Here is an 18,080-nt window from a genome sequence, read left to right on the forward strand (position 1 = left end):
TTGCTCCTCCATGGATGGGGTTAAAAAGTCCTTGGAGGCGGGACCCTGACCATTTTTGTCATCCTTATGTCCCTTTTCCCTGCTGGGAACCTAGTAGATGCTCAAAAAATAATGAATGACTGAGTGACTTCACTATAGCACCAAGTCCTGTTGAGATCCTACCTCCTCAATCTCTCTGGAGTCTGCCTGCTGTTCCTTATACCCGTTCCTAAAACCCCAGGGCTCCCTGTGCCCAGAACATTCTCCCCTGTCCTCTCCTGCCCCTCTCCTTCCAACACAACGTACCCACCTGACTTCTAGTCTTTCAGCCTGGGCTTGCAGGTAGGATCTCTAGTGAAGCTCTCTGGTCCCCTTGGATCCCCAAGCTAGAGAAGGTGGCCCTCTGGGATCCCTCAGCTCTGGACTTCCCCCTGCCGAGTCAAGGTCACACCATGGGAGGGTCCATTGCAGTCTGTTTCCTACCAGACTGGGAGCCTCAAGGGCCAAATGTGAGGGCCAGTGGGAAGGTCCCGTTCACCTTCTCCCCAGAACAGGTCCTGGTGTGGATTGGAAAGACTTGTTGACTGACTGTCTGAGCTATGACAACTCATTTCCAGGAGGAAAGTGACCTTCTCTCCCAGATGGGTCATACAGGCTCTCTGCCTCCCTGGCCATCAGCTGAACCACTATCTATGGCTCCCTTCCCTGCCCTCCAGCCTCCAGGGTGCTATCCAACACACATGATATCTATATGTAGTATCCATGTCCTCATCTCTCCCCTGAGAGCTCCCTGGAAAGAGCTGAGCCAAGGCCTTGCAAAAAAGGTGGAGAAAGGGCCAGGGCCTGGACATTTCATGTTCCCACCCCAGCCTGGCCACCTAGGAGTGTTCTACGCAGGCTCAGATGGATGGGGGCTGGCCTCACAGTGGGGTCTGGAGGACTAAGGTTTGGCTTCTCTATGCAAGGTCAGAAAAACTCCCACAGTACAGGGAAACTGGCCAGGGCTGCAGACTCAGACCACAGTGCTAAAGCCATGAACTCCACCTGCTCTCTGAAGGCTCGCCAACCTGAGTCCAGCAGAATGTTCTCGCTTGTGTCCAACCCCACTGGTTTAGGCTGAATCAGCCTCTAGGGCCCAGAGGCACTGCACCTGGGGTAGGGAGCTTCTCCAGTATCAGAGTCACCTTCAGAGTCACCTGGAGCCTTTCATAAAGCAGGTAAGAGGACTCAATAGATGCATCTGCATGGAAAACATCCTCCCCTCTACCAGGCACCTATATGTACAACCAATCACAGCAGCACACATACACCCAGAAATGGGCACGTGTGGGCCCACACCCCTTTAGCTATGAAACCCAGGCACGGGGCAGCTTGAGCCAGATACCTTGTGCAAACACAAACTCGTGCTGTCTTCTCTGAACTCCATTGTGAAAATCAAACACTTGTCAGCCCCTCAAGAGCCTTTAGATTTCCTACTTCCACACTTCCACAGAAAGGCCTCTGGAGTTGGGGGATGCTGGGGTTATGTAGGAAATTAAGCCTGGAGGGCCTTGCTGGGGAAGCCATTGTCCCTGTACCTGAGATGGATGCAGCCACAGCCCTGGAGCCAGCCTGAAGCTCCTGGTGTCTTCTGGGGGCTACATATAGGAGTGTAGGCCCCACCTCAGAGGGGCAAACCTGCTCTGCAGAGGGAATCAAGGTTCACATAACCAGAGAGGGGAGTCACTCAGCAAGGTGGCTCCAGAGCCAAGAGTCAGACTCTGGGTCCCGACTTGACCCAGCCCCACCCCCTCTGAAGCTTGCTGAGAGTGGCTGCAGTCTCGCTGCTGGATGTGCACATGGTGGTCATTCCCTCTGCTCACAGGGGCAGGGGTCCCCCCTTACTGGACTGAGATTGCCCCCTGCTCCAGGTCCTGGGTGGGAGCCCATGTGAACCGTCAGTGGGGCAGGTCTGTGAGAGCTCCCCTCACACTCAAGTCTCTCACAGTGGCCAGAGAAGAGGAACGCTGGAGTCAGAATGAGGCACCAGGGCAGGCATAGCCTGCCCAAAGGCCCCTGGGATTACAGGCAGGATGGGGAGCCCTATCTAAGTGTCTCCCACGCCCCACCCCAGCCATTCCAAGCCAGGAAGTCCAAACTGTGCCCCTCAGAGGGAGGGGGCAGCCTCAGTCCCATTCAGACTGCCCAGGGAGGGCTGGAGAGCCCTCAGGAAGGCGGGCGGGTGGGCTGTCGGTTCTTGGAAAGGTTCATTAATGAAAACCCCCAAGCCTGACCACCTAGGGAAAAGGCTCACCGTTCCCATGTGTGGCTGATAAGGGCCAGGAGATTCCACAGTTCAGGTAGTTCCCCCGCCTCCCTGGCGTTTTGTGGTCACCATTAATCATTTCCTCTGTGTATTTAAGAGCTCTTTTGCCAGTGAGCCCAGTACACAGAGAGAAAGGCTAAAGTTCTCTGGAGGATGTGGCTGCAGAGCCTGCTGCTCTTGGGCACTGTGGCCTGCAGCATCTCTGCACCCGCCCGCTCGCCCAGCCCCAGCACGCAGCCCTGGGAGCATGTGAATGCCATCCAGGAGGCCCGGCGTCTCCTGAACCTGAGTAGAGACACTGCTGCTGAGATGGTACGTGAGAGAATGTGGGCCCGTGCCTAGGCCACCCAGCCGGCCCCTGACTGGCCACGCCTGTCAGCTTGATAACATGACATTTTCCTTTTCTACAGAATGAAACAGTAGAAGTCATCTCAGAAATGTTTGACCTCCAGGTAAGATGCTTCTCTCTGACATAGCTTTCCAGAAGCCCCTGCCCTGGGGTGGAGGTGGGGACTCCATTTTAGATGGCACCACACAGGGTTGTCCACTTTCTCTCCAGTCAGCTGGCTACAGGAGGAGGGGGTAGCAACTGGGTGCTCAAGAGGCTGCTGGCCGTGCCCCTATGGCAGTCACATGAGCTCCTTTATCAGCTGAGCGGCCATGGGCAGACCTAGCATTCAATGGCCAGGAGTCACCAGGGGACAGGTGGTAAAATGGGGGTCACTTCATGAGACAGGAGCTGTGGGTTTGGGGCGCTCACTGTGCCCTGAGACCAAGTCCTGTAGAGACAGTGCTGACTACAGAGAGGCACAGAGGGGTTTCAGGAACAACCCTTGCCCACCCAGCAGGTCCAGGTGAGGCCCCACCCCCCTCTCCCTGAATGATGGGGTGAGAGTCACCTCCTTCCCTAAGGCTGGGCTCCTCTCCAGGTGCCACTGAGGGTGGCCTGGGCTGGGCAGTGAGAAGGGCAGGTTCGTGCCTGCCATGGACAGGGCAGGGTCTATGACTGGACCCAGCCTGTGCCCCTCCCAAGCCCTACTCCTGGGGGCTGGGGACAGCAGCAAAAAGGAGTGGTGGAGAGTTCCTGTACCACTGTGGGCACTTGGCCACTGCTCACCGACGAACGACATTTTCCACAGGAGCCGACCTGCCTACAGACCCGCCTGGAGCTGTACAAGCAGGGCCTGCAGGGCAGCCTCACCAAGCTCAAGGGCCCCTTGACCATGATGGCCAGCCACTACAAGCAGCACTGCCCTCCAACCCCGGTGAGTGCCTACGGCAGGGCCTCCAGCAGGAATGTCTTAATCTAGAGGGTGGGGTCGACATGGGGAGAGATCTATGGCTGTGGCTGTTCAGGACCCCAGGGGGTTTCTGTGCCAACAGTTATGTAATGATTAGCCCTCCAGAGAGGAGGCAGACGGCCCATTTCATCCCAAGGAGTCAGAGCCATGGAGCGCTGAAGCCCACAGTGCTCCCCAGCAGGAGCTGCTCCTATCCTGGTCATTATTGTCATTATGGTTAATGAGGTCAGAGGTGAGGCAAACCCAAGGAAACTTGGGGCCTGCCCAAGGCCCAGAGGAAGTGCCCAGGCCCAAGTGCCACCTTCTGGCAGGACTTTCCTCTGGCCCCACATGGGGTGCTTGAATTGCAGAGGATCAAGGAAGGGAGGCTACTTGGAATGGACAAGGACCTCAGGCACTCCTTCCTGCGGGAAGGGAGCAAAGTTTGTGGCCTTGACTCCACTCCTTCTGGGTGCCCAGAGACGACCTCAGCCCAGCTGCCTTGCTCTGCCCTGGGACCAAAAAGGCAGGCGTTTGACTGCCCAGAAGGCCAACCTCAGGCTGGCACTTAAGTCAGGCCCTTGACTCTGGCTGCCACTGGCAGAGCTATGCACTCCTTGGGGAACACGTGGGTGGCAGCAGCGTCACCTGACCCAGGTCAGTGGGTGTGTCCTGGAGTGGGCCTCCTGGCCTCTGAGTTCTAAGAGGCAGTAGAGAAACATGCTGGTGCTTCCTCCCCCCACGTTACCCACTTGCCTGGACTCAAGTGTTTTTTATTTTTCTTTTTTTAAAGGAAACTTCCTGTGCAACCCAGATTATCACCTTTGAAAGTTTCAAAGAGAACCTGAAGGACTTTCTGCTTGTCATCCCCTTTGACTGCTGGGAGCCAGTCCAGGAGTGAGACTGGCCGGATGAGGCTGGCCAAGCCGGGGAGCTGCTCTCTCATGAAACAAGAGCTAGAAACTCAGGATGGTCATCTTGGAGGGACCAAGGGGTGGGCCACAGCCATGGTGGGAGTGGCCTGGACCTGCCCTGGGCCACACTGACCCTGATACAGGCATGGCAGAAGAATGGGAATATTTTATATTGACAGAAATCAGTAATATTTATATATTTATATTTTTAAAATATTTATTTATTTATTTAAGTTCATATTCCATATTTATTCAAGATGTTTTACCGTAATAATTATTATTAAAAATATGCTTCTACTTGTCCAGTGTTCTAGTTTGTTTTTAACCATGAGCAAATGCCAGTGGTGCCTGCCTTCCCATGAGGCAGGGAAGGGAGGAAACGGGGAGGTGGAGAGGGGGCGGGGGCCTGCCAGGGGTTGGGCACTATCCGAGGGCCAACACTGTCAGAGCAGAGGGGAGGTGAGAGCCGGGCATAGGTGCGGAATTCTGCACACCTGGACGGGCTTCCCGGGATGCTCCAGGGCTCCCACCCCAGAGAATGGCTCTCAAGTTCACCTGGAAGTCCAAGTGACCAGCCCAGGGAACTCTTATCCCAGAGAAGGGCATCACCCTTCCTGGGGAGGCCTGGGGGTTGGCTGGTCACTGGCTGAACAGGCCCACTCTGGCATCAGGCAAAACACCTGCCCTGTAGAGGCCTTGGCCCCTGTGCCCCACGCCCTGCCCCTCACACTCTGAGATTCAACCATTCCGAAAGTAAACAGCAAATAGACTAACTGTTCAGGGGAAAAGAAACCAAACCACAGGGGTCACAGTGCAACGTATTTACCAAACTTGCCCCAAAATGGGTGATCTTAATCTCTGAGAGTCAGAATGTAAGGTCATAATTTGTTGGTACATGGCTGTAGTGCCGCATGTTTCTGAATTGGTTTTTATTTTTACACGAAATTTTGAATCTAATCAGGCACTTTCCCCTAAAACTCACGGTCTGCAGGCTAAAAACAAAGTAGGCCTCCTCCTTCTCCTTACTTTGACAGCTGGGCTCAAGGCCTTGTTCCTGAACCTGTTCCCTCGTCTCCCTCCAGGACTATGAGGAAGTGGATGTGCCCCAAGTCTTAGGTGGGCAGCAGGGCCAGCTTCTCCTTGACAGGTGGGCCTGGGGAAGCTGGCTTGTGGCAGCTTTAGCCCCTGCCTGGCACTGTCTGCAGTCATGCGCCCACCACCTCTTGCTTTCTCTGCTTCAGTCAGCATCTGCAGACAGCGCCAGGCCTGGCCAGAGACCCACTCCATGATCATGCAGAAAGACCGTGACTTCAGGTGTGATTACAAATAAGAAGTCAGGGTGAACGCTCAGGATGAAGCCTGAGTGTCAGCACAGGCAAGAATCCATGAAGTGTGCTGTGGTTGTTGAAAATGCATGAAAATCACATCTTGCCCAGCGATAAGGTCCTCTCTGTCTTCTGCGTAAGCCAGTGATGACTGATAAGAGGTTTAGCATTTCCTTAGCCTCACATATATAGGTACCCCTCTCCACAGAAATGCTGCCAAGCCCAGGGCTCGGACCAGCTTGGAGTCACCTTCAAGTAATACCATGCACCTGTACGTGCTCCTGGCTCATGTGCTCTGGGGGTCAGAAAGCCATTCTTCCCAATGAAAGTAGCCACGACATCTCCCCACGAAAATCACACAGCAATCTGTGCTGAGATTCAGAAAGAACTCTCGGCTGACAATAACACACACAAGATAAGTCTGGGTCTCCATCAAACGTTATTTTGCTCTTAATGCCCCTTTGTGCTCTTGACCAATTTCTCTGGCTTCCAGGGTCCCTTCAATAGGCCCCAGAAAACCAGTGAGGTAAGAAACAGCTACCCCGGGACCTTTCACACCACATTTGAACAGGGAGAGAGAGATCTCACCAGTCAGTGCCCAGGGAAGAGATAACAACAAGGGATAGTGGAGTGAGAAATCTGGGAGAAAGCTCAGAGTGTGGGGATGGAACCTCCAGCTCAGTCAGCAGGTGAGCCTCCCAACCAAGTGCAGCCCTGAGCCCAGGGAGAGACCAGATGCCCATTGCCTCCACTGCTTGGCCTGCAAGACCCACAGGTCTCCTTGTGGGAGAATCAGGGTAGGGCCTGAGCTTGTGTCCAGGGCTCCTTCCGGCCAGGTTGACCAGGGATGGATGAGGCTGGGTCATCTGGTGCCCTGCTGTGCACCAGAGCCCTGAACCTGTTTCAGGAGCTCTGCTATGAGGAGTTTACAAAGAACTTTACCTTCACCCTGAAGAGTCTCATTAACAAATATGACAAACAGGACCATCACATAACGAAGGTTTACATGGACATGGAAGAACTCATCAAAATCTGCCCAAAGCTGAAAGTACATTGCTGTTTGCTCTTAGCGGAACCTGAGACATCATTTCCCTGCACCACAGCCAGGGGCCCAGTGAGGCAAATGGCTTTTATACACCCTGCCTGCCACATGCAAGGTCTCTGGTGCTACTCCTAGGCCACAGGTGGCTATCCTCTGGAATTGTCTCCAATCTAAAAGAAGTCTACTCACTGAAACAGGGTGGAGGGTGGGGAGTGCAGGGCTGGGTGTGAGGAAGTGGGGATTCAGAGATTCTCAAGGTTTCTGTCTGTGCTCTCTGCCAAGCCCCCATGCACAGGGATCAGCATGGGATAGGTCTGAGACAGGTCAGAGCAGGACTGGTCATGGACTCAGGCTGAGGTCATGGACTTGAACTGAGAGCCAGTGCAAGCTTGCTCCAGTTTGCCCTGTCCTTGGGGCCTCTTTTGGATGATGAAGCCCACTGAGAACCCATGATGGGGGGATGAGCAGCAGTTTGCAGGGGCATGCCTGGAGAAGTGACTGAGCTGCCTCCCCCTCTTTTCCCACTGCTCAGACAGTCCTGGGTACTCCTCCCAGCCTGCTTGTCCTTATGTCCCTGTTCTGGACAGCCACAGGACCTGCCTATCCTGCGGGCTCCCTCTCCAACACTATGGATAGTCCTCAGACTCTGGACTCTTCCATCACCACACAGCCCCTGTGCCCTCCCTCAAACAGTTGGGGAGGGCTGCCAGTTACCTCCTAGAGGATGGTTGGAAGGACAAGTGTTTGCTTTTATTTATTCATTGTTTTTCCTACTAAGAAGATGACTGAAATGTGTATTTCTCGTTTAGCCAACAGACTCACCCAAGAATGGTACTATTGAGTAAAGTCATTTCTCCAAGTTCAAGGAAGCCTTATAGAGTGTTATCATATCCATAGAAGGATGGAAATCTTCTAAGAGGATCAAGGGCAGCCTCTGGGCTCCTGCCCTCTCCCAAGGTTAGCACTGCAGGAAATTGATGGGAAAAGCATCAGGAACAACTTACTGCTGGGTTGGGGTGTGAGTTTGCTGGCCCTGGGCCGGCAGACAAGGGTGTGGGTGGGTATTGGGGGGGGTGGTGCCTGGGGACACATTTCTGTAACTGACACCTGCTGCTTCAATAAAGCCCAGGATGTGGAAATGCTGGGGAGTGAGTCATGATGGAGTCCAGCCTCGTGGGGATGCAGTCCTGTTAGACTGCAAAGGGTGGAGGCGATGGCTCCATTTCTGGGCTCCATACCTGGAGTTCCATGGGTGTCTCAGGAGAAGCATCTGGCCGTGGATGAGGCAAATGGGACCCCACCTCATCTGAACCCCCACTGCATCTCCAGTGCCAGTGGGCACACAGTAGGGGTTCTATCAACTTGTTATGCCCCCCTTCTCCTTGTGTCCATCAGAACTCAAGATTTCAGGTCCTTTCCCAGGCCCGCCTCCCCAGCCTCAGTCAGCACCTGCCCACTCCAGATCCAAGTGCCAGGACTTGAAGATCAAAGCTCTCCGTCCTCTGTTCTGTATCATAGCTCCTGGGGAGCTCTAAATCTAATCCAGCCCTGCCACCCCCTCAAGGCCCAGTGCGGCGCCACAGAAATGTCAGCCCTGGTAAATGGCTCAGGGGAACAGGGCCTTTCAGGTGACTCACAGAGCACTGGGCACAGTGTGGGCCCTGGGGAGGAGGGGGCCTACAGAGGCCAGGGACATCTCCAAACCCCTGGCTTCCTCTGGACCAACAGAGTCATCTGACCTCAAAGTAAAATCTCTTTCTTGGCCTGCAAAGCCCTGGCCAACACTCTCCTGTGTCTCCATGGCATGACAGCCCCTCCATGACTAGTACCACCTCACACCCGCAGAGCACTGGGCCCTGCCTGGGGTGAAATGCCAGTTGCTTGAGTCCTAAAGTGCTGCCAGACTGGGCTACAAAGCTCTGACCCCCTACCCTTAGCTCTAACTTGAATTCTAAACATTTGAGTTTACTGGAGGCAACTGGGATTACTCCACAGTCCACACAGCTTCCTACAATCCAAATCTCTCCAACTGTGAGCTTCTCCACCTGACCAGGACCGATAAAGACCCATTTGTTCTGGAACATAATTGTTAAGTTGCAACCACAACTTAGCCCAGGCCAGACCTGCAGGGAGTTTGCCACATCTGCCCATCGACAAACCTGCCCAGCTGTAAAGCTTCGGACAGCACCTGCAGCCATGCAGGCCAACCACACACCTGCCCACCCCATCCCTTGCCCTAGGATCCCAAGACCCCCACTGCTCATCTCCACCTTGAGGGAACACATCAGTCTGGAGGTCAGCAACTGTGCCTGAGAAAAGTTGCCAAATCATCTAGAACATGGAGGGTAGCCCTGTGATTCAGGATCAGATGTCAGGGGCTAGTGCAGGGCCAGGGTCCAAGGGTGGTTTCAGTCCAGAGAAAGCCCACAATCCAGTCACCAGAGACTGCAAGCTCTTGTCCCTTGGGTGCACCACCTGGGTGCTCAGAGGTCCCAAGGCTCTGGAGTGTATGAGGTGCATAGCTGGATGGCGCTGCTGGGACACTCTGGCAAGGAGACCCTCCACTTCCCTGCCCCAGTCTCCTCTTTCCTGCCCCAGACCTCCTCCAGGCATGAGGTCTCCTGACCTTGAGCTCCTGACAAAGCCTGAGGTACCTGACAGTGGGGGTGGGGAGCATAGACGTATGTCCTTGTCACCTCAGTGCCATGTTCAGGACAGCATGGTACATGTGAGACTGGCCTGCCACTAGCTTGTTGTGTGACCTGGGACAGGTACTTCAGTCTCTCAGCCACAGAGTCTGCAAAGGTGGGGTGAACTCCAGCCCCAGAGGCCAGATGAGAACTCAGGTCCACGGTTTTTATCCAGTGAAAGGACCTCAGGGCATCTGGCTCAACTCTGGGGAAACTGAGGTCAGAAGGGTTGACAGGGAGCTTCTGGTACCTCTTCTGGTAAACAGGGAAGTTGGAAGGGGCACTGGTGGGAAGCTGGCTGTACTAAACCCAGTGACAGCCCTCATCCCCCTGACAGCCTTAACCCTTGGTCAAAGTCACCAAACAGCTACCCATGAAGAGACTGCAGTGACGGCCACCTGAGTTTTCCATGTGCCCTTATTCTACCGTCAGGTAGACTCATATCTGGACAGTGGGGCTGGGGAGCCTGCTGGGGGCTGGAACCAGGTGGGAGGGCCATGTGGGTACTGCACCTGAGACTCAGGCAGGCCTGAGCCCACAGCTCCCCAGAAGCCTGCTGGCATTGCTGCTTCAGGATCTCAAGATGCTGGCCTGCTGGAACCCTGGAGCCCTGGGCTGGATACCTGGGCCCAAGAAGCTTGGTCTTGACTCCCAATTGGCTGGGACTGGCCCTGGGTACTCCCTTTCCCAAGGAGGCCAAGAAATAGGTCCAAACAACATTCTTCCATAGGAGACAACTATAGCAGGCTGGGCCCTGAGGAAATGCTCTAGACTGGGAGGAAGAGCAGGGCTTGGTGGCCTGAGAAGATTCATTCACACATCAAGACCTCTCAAGACAATGGGATAGCCCCTCCTTTCACAGGGGCCTCCCAAGGACCACCTCTACTCTCTACCACCCTCCGTGTCCTGTGTACTCTCTCCCACTACAGAAATCAGTAGCATTGAGGCTGGAACCAGAAATCTAAGAAATACGCTAAGGCAGCAGGGCAGCCCTCTCTCCTATGCTGGGCCTTGAGAACCAGCAGCCCCACAGCAGTCTCTGTCACAGTCATAGTATCGCCACATCCTTTGACTTGGCATTCATACCCAGAGAGACCACACATAAGGAGGGAAGCTTCATCCATGGAAATGGCCAATCCGTCAGTCTGTGAGATGAAATGATGGGCATGAAACTAACAGGGCAACGTGGAAGGGCATCCCTGAAAAGTCCAGTATGGCGCGGCTGCCAGGTTAACCCCATGTGGGCCAAGGACTGGAAGGGAATTGGGATGATGACTTGGGAGGTGGGATGGCAGATAAGCTTTTCCCTATGGCTTGATCTGAAGAGAGGGGCTCAGTGCCCAGGTCAGCGGCCATCACGTGGTCCCCGTGCTTATAGAAAATTTCCATCCTCAGTGTCCCTGGCTAAATGAGATTCTCTGTGGTGTCCTTGTGTCAACTGATTCCACAAGTTGGCTGTTCGGCCAAGATGCTGAACATCTTGATTAGCTTACAATGAGGCAGGTTCCCTCAAAGGCCCACAGCATTCCTGCCTGGGCAAGAGTCAAGGTGCCTCTTTCAGCACAGACAGCAGAAGAGGCCTGTCTGCTCCTCCCGGACAGGCAGAACAGCTCACAGCATGGCCTGAGAGGGTGCAAGTGCTGTCCAGACATCCTCAGTTAACCTCACATGTCAATGCCCTGTGCATGGAGTCACAGATAGGGGGCTACCCATTTGGCCTGCACCACGCCAGCCCCAAATGGACAGGACTGGCCCTGGTAATCAGATGTGCTATGTTCTGGAGACTTTACTCCTGGTTCCTGGCTGCCTGCACATGTATGTGCTTGGTAAGCTGGGTCTGCATAATTGAAGTGGAGGGCAGGGGCTGCAGGCACCACACTGTGCTGTCCCAGGCTTCTGAGCCAGCTGCTGGTTTGTGCTGAAGGCACATGGCTGGTGTCCCTGGACCCAGCGGCTCCTGCCGTGGATCCTCCCACTTTGTTACATGGGCTTCACAAGAAATGTGATGTGTGGGTCCCTCTCTGGCCTGTTTTCTTATCTGTGAAGTAGGGGTGAGGCAGAAATGGAAAGACCCCAGCCCAAGACCAGCTTGCCCTGACACCATTAAGACCAGGCAGATGCAGAGTCGGGAAAACCTGTTGCTGCTGAGAACACCCTGATGCGTGCCCTGTTCTTCAGAGGGGTGGGGAGGCCAGACACTCATGGCATGCAGTCTGCAGAGCAAGTCAAAACAGGGGCAGCCCCCAAGATGGGAGCTAGGGGTGATGAGCAGCCATCTCACCTACTGTCAGTGCTGGAAGCTCCCCAGCCCCAAGGCCCAGAGAGGGCAGGGACTTCCTCAGGACCACACAGGAGGTGAGCTAGACAGAATTGTTGAGCCTGGCCCCACAGAAACCCCCTCTCTGGGTCCTCTAAAGGGCTGCTGGACACAGGCCTCACTCTTGGAAACAGCTGACCAATTTCCCTTCTGTGAGGGGACCCTGCACCATGACTGCCAGGAAAAATGCAACTTCAAAAGTTATTTTTCACTGTGGTTTAAGAAAAGAGCAGCGAAACAGTTTCATGTTGGTGCTGCTGATGTTATCTCTGGCCCAGACCTGCTCTTTCAACCTGAGAGATGATTAATTAAAATCTTTCTCCCTTTTTTTGGTCAACCTCAAGGGAAGATCAGCACGAACTTCCCAGGCCCTTCCCTTAACATACCACCTGGAAGTTCAGCACTTCCTTCAAAAGCCTGCAGTTCTTGTGTAGGTGGAGAAAAACCTTTTAAAAAGTTATTTTCATTTTTATTGCAATATTGTACAAATGAAGTGCACAAATCTTAAGTATATCGTTCAGTGAGTTTTTATATTTATACCTATATAAATAACTAGCACCCAGGGAAACACATACACCATTTTCCACTACCGCCAAAGCCTTCGTTGTACTTCCCTGCTCCTAATTAGTATCCTCCCTCCAAGTATAGCCACTATTCCAACCTCTGCCACCATAAGTTAGTTTTGCCCATTCTTGAACTTCATTTAGAACAGAAGCATGTACTATACCCTTTTATGATTGACTTCTTTCATTCAGCGCTGTGTCTGTGTAATTCTCTAGTTATTGCCCATCATTGTAATGTTATTTTTCACTGCTGTATAATATCCCATTATAAAAATATTCTAAAATTTATTTCCCTATTCTGGCCAGGTGCAGTGTGGCTCATGCCTGTAATCCCAGTATTTTTGGAGGCTGAGGCAGGAGGACGGCCTGAGGCCAGGAGTTTGAGACCAGTTGGTCAACACAGCAAGACCTCATCTCCACAAAAAAATAAAACAATTAGCTGGACATGGTGGCGCAGGCCTGTAGTCCTGGCTACGTGGAAGGCTGAGGCAGGAGGACTGCTTTAGCCTGGCAGTTCAAGGCTAAGGTGAGCTGTGATTATGCCACTGCACTCTAGCCTGAGCAACCGAGTGAGAACCTGTCTCTAAAAAAAATTTTTTTAATTAAAAAAAAATTTCCTATTCTACTGCTGACAGACATTTGGGCTGTTTCCACTTTGGGGCTAATATTAATAAAGCTTCACTGAATATTCCTGCACTCATGTTTTGGTGAGCATATGTTTACCTTTCTTCCGGAAATGCTGGGAATGACATGGAATTGCTAGGTCATAGGACATACATATTTTAGCTTTAACTAAATACTAGCTTTAGCTGCTGGCAAATATTTAATATTTTCCCAAGGAAAAGTCTTTCATTGGCCAGGCACGGTGGCTCATGCCTGTAATCCCAGCACTTTGGGAGGCCGAGGCAGGCGGATCACAAGGTCAGGAGATCGAGACCATCCTGGCTAACACGGTGAAACCCTGTCTCTACTAAAGATAGAAAAAATTAGCCAGGCATGGTGGCACATGCCTGTAGTCCCCAGCTGCTTGGGAGGCTGAGGCAGGAGAATCGCTTGAACCCAGGAGGTGAAGCTTGCAGTGAGCCGAGAAAGCGCCACTGCATTCCAGCCTGGGTGACAGAGCGAGACTCTATCTCAAAAATAAAAAGAAGTCTTTCATAAACAATGTTGCTGTTGGTTTTCCTGCCTTTTGTAGACACTGCTTATCCACCAGACACTGGAACTCTCTTCTTCTTTTACATGATCTGAGCCTGCTTCCCAAATGCTCCTATCATTACCGGAAATTCTTCTCTACGTTGTTTACTCCTGCATCTCCTTTTTGGGAGAGGTAGCTCACAAAGGGCCCAGTCTGATGTGGATGTGGATGGTGTCTTGCCAGCACACTGTGGAGTGCAGCCCTTGTCTACAAGGTCTCAGAGCCTCTGGGAGGCTCCAGGTAAACTGTAATGTTTTGCTATCCTATGTGGAGAAACCAAGTGGAGAGACCTGGGTACTGTCCTGGGTTCCTCTTGAGGTCTCGGTCCCTTAGTCAGTCCCCTGCCATGTCCTGGTACATTCATCTTCCCAGCCCCTTTCCAACCTGCCCACTTCTCTTTGTCTTTATGGCTTTGCCCTGACCCAGTCCACCTCACTAATGCAGACAATCACCCCAAATACCCACAGGCCTTGTCTCTAGACCCTTCCTGCTTCTCTCCCCACAGCAGCCACCCATTAATTCATTACATAAATATGTACTGAGCACCTACAAAGTGTCAGGAACTGTGCCAGGCTCTGAAAGGAAACCAACCCTTGAGGAGCTTACACTTTAGGGGTTAGTCTGGCTGTGTGTCATAAGGGTTACCTGCCAGCTCAGCATGAACTCCAAGCCCTTTGGTCTGACCTAAGACCCTCCCTTACTGCCCTGGCCCCGTCAGCCCCTGCAGATACCTCTAGCCTCATTACTCACCATCCATCTCCTTCATATCAGCCCTGGACCCCAGTAACACGAACCAGCCACAGCACTCCCACCATCACCTGCTACCCCTGCCTGGAATGCACCCCAGCCAAATGGTTGACATCTGTCTCCACAATGGGGTAAGACTAATGTCCAGTGGGAGGTGGAGAGGTCCTGCACTGGGGCTTCCTCTTCCTCAACACCTACTCTGAGGCTTGCCTGCCCACCTCTTACGCCACAGGGGTGGACTGTCATCTGTTCCTCAGGGGACTGTGAGGGTCTCTGCTCTGAACTACTACTTTATCCCCCAGCTCGGAGGAGGGCCCCTCATGGCATCAAGTGCCAGCAGTGACTATGTTCCAGAGTCTGATGAAAGTGAGCCTCTTTTCACCTTTGAATAAAAGAAATGCACACAGCTTTTACAGAAGTCCGGATGGAAAGGCAACATCCAATTTTCCAAAGTTTAGAAAATGTTCTTGGGACCAAGATCAGCAACACGCTATAAGCAAGTACTAAGTACACAGCCAGGGCTGTTGTTTTCATTATTCTTATCAAAAATAGCATCTGTGAGGGAGCCAAGAGGAGGCCCTTGGGGCCATCCAGGAGCCAGGGGAACTGGGAGCCCAACACCAGCACAGCTGCCAGCTCTTTTTCCCACTTAACGGATTCGGGAACCATCTCAAAGGAAGCTGCAGGAGGGAGGGAAGCCCAGCTCTCTGGGAATGTGTCACACTTCCTCCAGTTAGGCCTGGGGCAGCCCCAAGCTCTCCTGATGGAGGCCCTGGCTCCTATCCAGGCCTCTTCCTCTACCAGACTGGATAAGGGTGAGGTCATGTGCTGGGGAAGGGTGGGGAAGGGAGGCCAGGGAAGCAGCAACTGGGTTGGAGCCAGTCAGAAACAACACAATAACAGGATAACTCATAGTCTCCCCTCTCCCCTCACACTCCAGGAAGCTGTCCCTGAGTGAACCCCATACCCCTCAGGTCCCTTCTCCCACTGGGACCTCTCTGGGGCAGATTCTGTGGGTGCCTCTTAGTCCTCAACTGAAATGGAAGCTCTCTCTCTTCTCAGGGCTAGGGGCAGCACTGTGAATCAGACAGACCCTAATGCCTCCTCTCACCAATCCAGTCCTGGACATGCGCAGCAACCAGTGTTAGAACCCAGGTGGAAATAAGAGGAAGCTGCCAGAGCCTCGAGCCATACCCTGGGCCATGGTCACACCAAAGGTTCTTGTGCCTATGGGGCTGAGGGACAGAGATATGCAGCCTTGGGCTCTGAGATCAAACAAAAATGGGTGTGGGCCCGGGTCCCCAAGTTACAATGAACCCCCCTGTTAGGAAGGAGCATCTTACATTAGACTCTGTCAGGCTGAAGGACCAGGAGTCACAAGCAGACAGACAGACACAGCAGGACCATGACAGGGGCAGACAAACAGATAGGCATAGCTCAGGCTCCTGGCAGTGATGAGTAAACGGACAGACACTGACAGACAGTTAGACTCAGTGAGAGCCTGGAAAGGACAGATGGAGAGACAAGAGGGAACGCTGGCAGTGAGACTGACAGACATAGAGGAGATGGCGGACTTGGTAAGAGCCCCTGGCAGGGACAGACAGAGACGCAGTTGCAAGCTGTGGTCAGGTTAAAATGTAGCCATTCTGTCTCTGAGCTCAGCCCCTGACTGCAGATCCCGATTCTCTTGGAGGTTCCTCCTCTTGGCACTGTGATCAGAGACTTTGTGGGACTCTTGGGACCCATTTCTCCAGGACTACAATGCCCTCAACCCCACAAGTCCCAGGAAGGTAGCAGGCTGTGGCCCTCACTGTCCCTGGAGTCAGACTCAAGAATCAATCCATTCTCCTGGTTTTTTCCTCCCCTTCCTGGCCTGTGGGGCAGAGAAAGCCTCCTCGATATCTCTCCTGGGGCCACCTACTCCCAGCATGGTGGCTGTGCTTGTCGTGGAAAAGGTCTTTTTAGGAACCACTATGAGTCCAGACTCTGTGGGCACAGGGGGCGGTGCCCAGCAGAGGCTACAGTCCGGCATTTGCATGACTATCCAAGGATGTTGAGCTCCACCTGGCCGCCTTCTCTTCTCACCACCCCTCATGACCTCCAGGCCCCAGAGGCCTGAGGGCCTAAAAGGTTTTGACCCAGGGGAGCAATTCCAGGCCAGGTGAGGATGGGGTGATTGGTCCCCTTCATAGCTGCGGAGACTGAAGCTGACTTGAACACACTCTGCTCTGAGTCTGTAGGGTCCAAGAACCCCCCTGGGGTGAGCTGAGGTTTTTCGACTTTCAGGGGACCGTTGTGCTGAAAGCATGACGAGGCTGCCTGCCTGAGGTTGGGTTCCCTGGAAAGCAGACTCTGAGACAGAAACTGGCATGCAGGACTGCTCATGGAAGGGAAGGGAAGGAAGCAGGATTGAACAGAGGGAGAAATTGGACAAAATACAGTCACAACAAAAGTCTCAGCTGATCCTAAGGAGACTTCTAGAGCGGGGATGGCCCTTCAGACTCTTCCTATGTTGGGGCAAGGAGGTCAAGCCTTTATGCCTTCATTTTGATCAGCAATTGGATGTAAGCTGCCCCTGGAAGGAAGCATGACCTTAGCCACGGAAATTTTCTTCAGCAGGGGCAATCAGACCTTGACTCCTGAAGGGTGTTCAGGGCAGCATATCATAGCTTCCACCACAGTCCATCCCTTGAGCTTTCTGGATCCACTTCTTCATATAAACACTTGCCACTGGTTCTGGGAGCAGCTCCTCCAGGATTCCAGTGGTGTGCTATCAATAACTGGTTCTCCAAAAAAAAAAAAAAAGAGAAAAAAAAACTGTCATGGTATAAATACTCCCACCATCGGTGCACTACCAACGGTTTAAAAACAGACTGGCAACAACTTTAGCAATGGGATCTCACGAGCAAGTAGCCAGCTCTAGCACACCAATGGTTCCAGCAGGCTTCTACTTCTGGGAGACTTAGAAGAGGAAGGTTCACAATGAACTACAGTCCCTGCTGTTGCAGTTGATCTCAGGGCCACAAATGACACTCATCATCTCCTCCTCTACTATCCATTCCAGATTCCCCCTCACTTTCAGTTAGCACCTTTGCTCATCCTGGTGGCTTACCTGGTAGCGTGACCCAATCCCTCATCTCTAAGAGGTCTGATTCCATCTCAGGCTGGGATTGTTGCACTTGTCCATTTACTGTCAAAATTGGGAAAGGGAGTAATAAAGAGGTATCCAACTGGATCACCGGGGTGCTACATGTATGCCTCCCTGCCTCCACTGTGTAGTCTTACCTCCTCCTGATGATCAGGCTCAGGTACCCCTGCCAAGATGGTACCTCCTTTTCTTTCCTGCTTGTCCCTAGACACAAGAAGGCTGAAATGCCCTGGCAGCAGCCCTTGCTGATAGTCTAATGGGACTTTTGCTGGAAATGTTCCCTCCTGGGGAACCAGGATCTCCAAACCCACAGAGCCCAGATTTGCAGGGATGGGAGGCATATATTTTCCAAGTGGGCCACTGGGAATGATAGTAAAGGGGGCCACTCCTGTTTTTATCTCTTGGTTCTGAAACTATTGTATTATACCTATTGGAACAGAGCTCCATATAAGGTCTTTGATTTATAGTGAGAACTGCATCCTGAAGAATAGTTCATTATCCTGTAAAGTAGCACCCCAAGCCGGTGCTTCAACTATGCCATCAACAGGCTGTTGCCCAACACTCTACCAAACTGA

The 18,080-nt window shown here is 52.8% G+C and overlaps 1 protein-coding gene across 1 annotated transcript; it reads left to right on the forward strand.

Annotated features, from left to right (window-relative positions):
- Positions 1-2,420: 2,420 nt before the first annotated feature.
- CSF2 (colony stimulating factor 2) lies at positions 2,421-4,540 on the forward strand. Its single transcript, XM_004042464.5, has 4 exons — positions 2,421-2,596; positions 2,695-2,736; positions 3,424-3,549; positions 4,358-4,540. Exons 1-4 carry the CDS (start codon positions 2,438-2,440, stop codon positions 4,463-4,465), a joined length of 435 nt encoding a protein of 144 aa, XP_004042512.3. The 5' UTR covers positions 2,421-2,437; the 3' UTR covers positions 4,466-4,540.
- The last annotated feature ends 13,540 nt before the right edge of the window (positions 4,541-18,080 follow it).

This window comes from Gorilla gorilla, chromosome 4 (assembly GCF_029281585.2).
Source record: "Gorilla gorilla gorilla isolate KB3781 chromosome 4, NHGRI_mGorGor1-v2.1_pri, whole genome shotgun sequence".
Lineage (NCBI taxonomy): Eukaryota > Metazoa > Chordata > Mammalia > Primates > Hominidae > Gorilla > Gorilla gorilla.